This window comes from Cyprinodon variegatus, unplaced genomic scaffold, assembly GCF_000732505.1.
Source record: "Cyprinodon variegatus isolate N-32 unplaced genomic scaffold, C_variegatus-1.0 Scaffold2135, whole genome shotgun sequence".
NCBI classification, from domain to species: domain Eukaryota; kingdom Metazoa; phylum Chordata; class Actinopteri; order Cyprinodontiformes; family Cyprinodontidae; genus Cyprinodon; species Cyprinodon variegatus.
The window spans coordinates 10,617-14,587 of record NW_015152588.1 but is presented as its reverse complement, the minus strand read 5'-3'; the positions used below and the strand labels follow the sequence as shown (position 1 = coordinate 14,587).

At 36.9% G+C, this 3,971-nt stretch overlaps 1 protein-coding gene across 1 annotated transcript in view; it reads right to left on the bottom strand.

Moving 5' to 3' along the window:
• Positions 1–440: 440 nt before the first annotated feature.
• The window catches only part of LOC107105192 (cytochrome P450 3A40-like), a 7,694-nt gene continuing 4,163 nt past the window's right edge, over positions 441–3,971 (bottom strand). Inside the window, exons 6-10 of the mRNA XM_015405315.1 lie at positions 3,649–3,809; positions 3,490–3,557; positions 3,268–3,426; positions 1,395–1,557; positions 441–1,297 (exon numbers count right to left, since the gene is read on the bottom strand). Of these exons, the coding sequence (XP_015260801.1) occupies positions 1,199–1,297; positions 1,395–1,557; positions 3,268–3,426; positions 3,490–3,557; positions 3,649–3,809 (650 nt within the window). The 3' untranslated portion in view covers positions 441–1,198. The remainder of the gene's footprint in view (positions 1,298–1,394; positions 1,558–3,267; positions 3,427–3,489; positions 3,558–3,648; positions 3,810–3,971) is intronic.

The following is a 3,971-nucleotide window of genomic DNA, read 5'->3' as shown; positions in this document are numbered from 1 at the left end:
TCAAAATCCTTCATAGATAAAATAAGTTTTCAACTAGTAAAGAAAAACAAATAAAAAACAAAGTCGCTTGCCAAGATGAAATAAGTTTTCTAGTACATGTGAAAAATATAACGTAAAATAAACTTAACTCCAGTCTGGTTTAGCTCTAATCCTCAGTGTCCATGTTTTTCTTTTTTTGTTTTTTTTTCTCCCCAGGTCTATTTTAGTCAGACTACGCAGAAATTCAGCGGCTATTTCATGGGTCTGACATGAAGAGAGATGTGTTTTACAAAGTAAAACACATCCACTTAGGGGGAAAATACAAAATAAAATCTGTTAATCACGTGGAAAAAATCACTTCTGGAGTCGCACAGAGCATACACAGCAAGCAGTACAGACTGGTGCAAAAACGAGGGACAGAAAGTGCATTGTCAATCTCCAGGAAAATAAAATAAATCTGCCCACCCTGCCTAGTTGTTTCCTCTATATGCAGTCAGTGTGACATGGGAAGAAAATGGGATCGGAGATTAAAAAGATGTATCCTACAGGTGTGTTCTGGCCTTCAGGACTGGCCATCAGTCTCCATACCACCTTAGTGTTGAGAAGTCAAATTATTAGCTATACCAAATACCGTACCTTATTTGCAGTAACATACAAATTTTGCTATGTGTTTTACAGTATAGCCTTTTTAGCACTTTTAACAAAACCACCAAAAATATTTGGTTTACATTTTAAAAGAATTTGAGTAAACAAAAATCATGCCAAAGTGGTCGTTGGTATATAGGGGACTAATCACGGACTATGAATAGGAAAGCATTACTTTTCAAATAAAATAATATTTGCCAAGTGAATGTCTTAATAGTGTTTACTTAGTCCTTTTTAAGCTTGAACAGAAGTTTGTTGCCAGGCGTGATCATCAGACGCAAACATTGTTATGCCCCTTTTGCCAGCAGCTTATATTTCCAAACTGGACTGTAGAACAGTGGCATAAGAAAACCATTGCTATCACTAATAGAAGTATTAGCAAGACTGTGTACACACACATCCGTCAACTTTGCTTCATAATCTAAACACTTTCTCAGATTTCCTCCCGCTTCAGTCAACATGTCCATTCATATTGTATTCCGAATTATTGTCAGTCAATTGTCGAGTCACACTACAACAATATTCACAAATATTCTCAGCCTTGAGTGATGTAAAATTAGACAGGGTGTTGTCTTTAGTTCTCCACATCTGAGACAACAGTGCGTTTCTTGAGCTTTAGTTTGATTGGTTTCAGGGGTCCCACAAGGCCCTCAGGGTGCATCTTCAGAGGGATCTTGGGAATCAAGAAACAGAAAAGTCAGACATTTTTTTTTCTTTTCTTTCCTCGAAATGACCAATGAGATTTTTATTATTTATTTATATAAAATTACCTCAGTCTCCTCACAGACCAGAAAGCTATAAGTCTGCAGTACCTTAACCAAGGCCAGTTTAATCATCACCAGAGCAAATCTCTTCCCCAAACAGTTCCTTGGTCCCATTCCAAATGGCAGATAAGCATATGGGTTGATATTATGTTTGTTCTCCTTACTAAATCTAAAAAGAGCAGCAAAACAAAAGAACCATTGATCTAAGATTGTATGACAACTGCACTTGTCTTGCTTATCTGTTCTTTTCATACATTTCAAAAAGGAACATGCATACTGTTTCAGTCAATAGACCATGTATGCAAACCTTTATAGAAATGGATCAATAACAGATTTAAATTCCATCAGTTTTCATGTAAAAAAGCAGAAAAGTTTCTTTTTATATATCGTAGTAGGAAGCAATAACATCTGGCAGTGCATTGGATTACAGGGAGTGTTGCTAAGAAATTAACTCTGTCCAATGAATTGGATGCATAAGGATTTATTTCTTTCACTGACTCTCTGCTATGGAAAATACTAAAACAGGTTGCTCTTTCTATGATCCCCAAATTTATGTTGTTTGAGGTCGTTAGAAAATGGATTAAAGATTTTTTTTTTTGCTCTTGGTGCTAGTCATGGTGTCTGGTGGGGTTTTGGTTATTGACTATTTTCAAATATATTTATTTGAAAGGGACAGCATGTATTAATGAACAGTAGGAGCTATAAATACACTTGGGTTTAGCTGGTTTCCATCCATGGTCCCATAGGATAGGGGCAGCAGGTACAAGAGGAAACATATGATACGTGCAACAAGAAATACAGATCAAAGATAAAACATACATGGAACAAGGACATAGGACATTCAAAAATCATAAAAACAATAGACCGTTTCAGAAGAAAACGCAATGCAATACCCACAGATGACATAAAATGCAGTGAACAGGACTGCATACTTGAGGAAGGCTTATGTTTCAAGGTACTTTTGATATTTAGGTAGATAATGGTAAAGTGCTTTGCTAATAAGGTGCATTGTATTAAATGAGGTAGATACTGCTAACTGCTTTGTACCAGATTCTACACTTTTAAGCGTCTAATGTACTTCCTAGTGATATTAAATCTGGTTACCAAGAAGCTATTGCTTAAGTTGTTTCTTAAATTAAACAAAGGTGGCGCTGTCCTTGACTGCTATGGGCAGTGCATTCCAACTTGTGCATCCCTTGACTGAGAGAACGTTCTGTGCAAAGGTGCATTTCCTAAACTGGATCTCACAATCCGCCTCCTTACGCTGCTTGTTCTAGTGGTCACAAATTCTTTTTTTAAATAAATTCCTCTTAGTAAATGAGTGGACAACTTCAAGATAAAGAGTAAACATGTGTCCACATTTAAAAGTAACCTTACTGTAGCTGAATTTAAAAAAAGAAAAAATGTCACAAACACATTTTAGCATTTAGTCAATCCCCAAGAGCTATTATCTGAAATCTTGGCATTAGGAGGCTAGTTTGGGAGAATGATGCATCTCTCAGCAATGAACTTCTAAACAGTTGACTGTTGGATATTGCACTTATTTGCTAGTTTTTGCATTTTCAGAATTTTAAGCATATCTTATATAAAGGTTTTTTCATTATATTTTTGAAGGATTTGCCATAAAAAGTAGAAATAAAAACTTTGGAGAGCTTCAAATACCTGGGTGCTAACGACAATAATAACCTTGACTGGAGTCACAACATCAACGCCCTGTATAGGAAGGGCCAGAGCTGCAGTTTGAAGCTTTATCGTATATATACACCTGCAGCCCCAAATATATCTGTTTTAATGTCAGTCATGAAGATAAAAACAAATAAGAAGTCTCCAAACCTTTGTTAGCAAGGTATAAACTGTGGATGGTATTAATCTCAGCTACCTGTCAGGTTTAAACTCTTCTGGATCAGGCCACAGGTCTGGGTCGCGGTGCAGGGCATAGACTGGAACCTGAACAATCATGTTCTTTGGTATTGTGATTCCTTTGATCCTGACAGTTTCCTTAGTCATTCGCTCTATACGTGCAGCAGGGGGGTAGAGCCTGTAAAAAGAATGAGACACTTTTAACTCCTGTTCCTAAACCCAAACCGCAAATACATGTTACCTTAAACACTCATCCACTACGCTGCTGAGGTACTCCATCTGCATCAGACTGTCATACTGGACCAGACCCTGAGGAGTTTAAACACAGAGGTTTTATTATTTTTTTTTTATTCATTTTTATCTCTTAATTCGGACTGAGACAGAGAAATATTGGTTATACCTTATTTGGAAAAGTTAAGTCTATCTCCTGTTGCAGTTGTTTCATGACTTCAGGATTCCTTGCCAAAGTGTATGCTAAGAAAACAAGAGTGGTGGCACTGGTTTCATAACCAGCAAATAGCAGCATTGTGAGTTGAGAAAGGATCTCATGGTCGTTGAGACCTGTTGGAATGGATATGAAGGGGACCATTAAAAATCCTCTTAACATTGGTGTAAAAATTTGGCAACTTAAGGCCTGATCTTCAGAAGGTTTTCCTGTGCTAAAATATTTCTGAACACACGGCCCTCAACTATTTATCTGAGCTTGGAGGGAGATTTCGAACA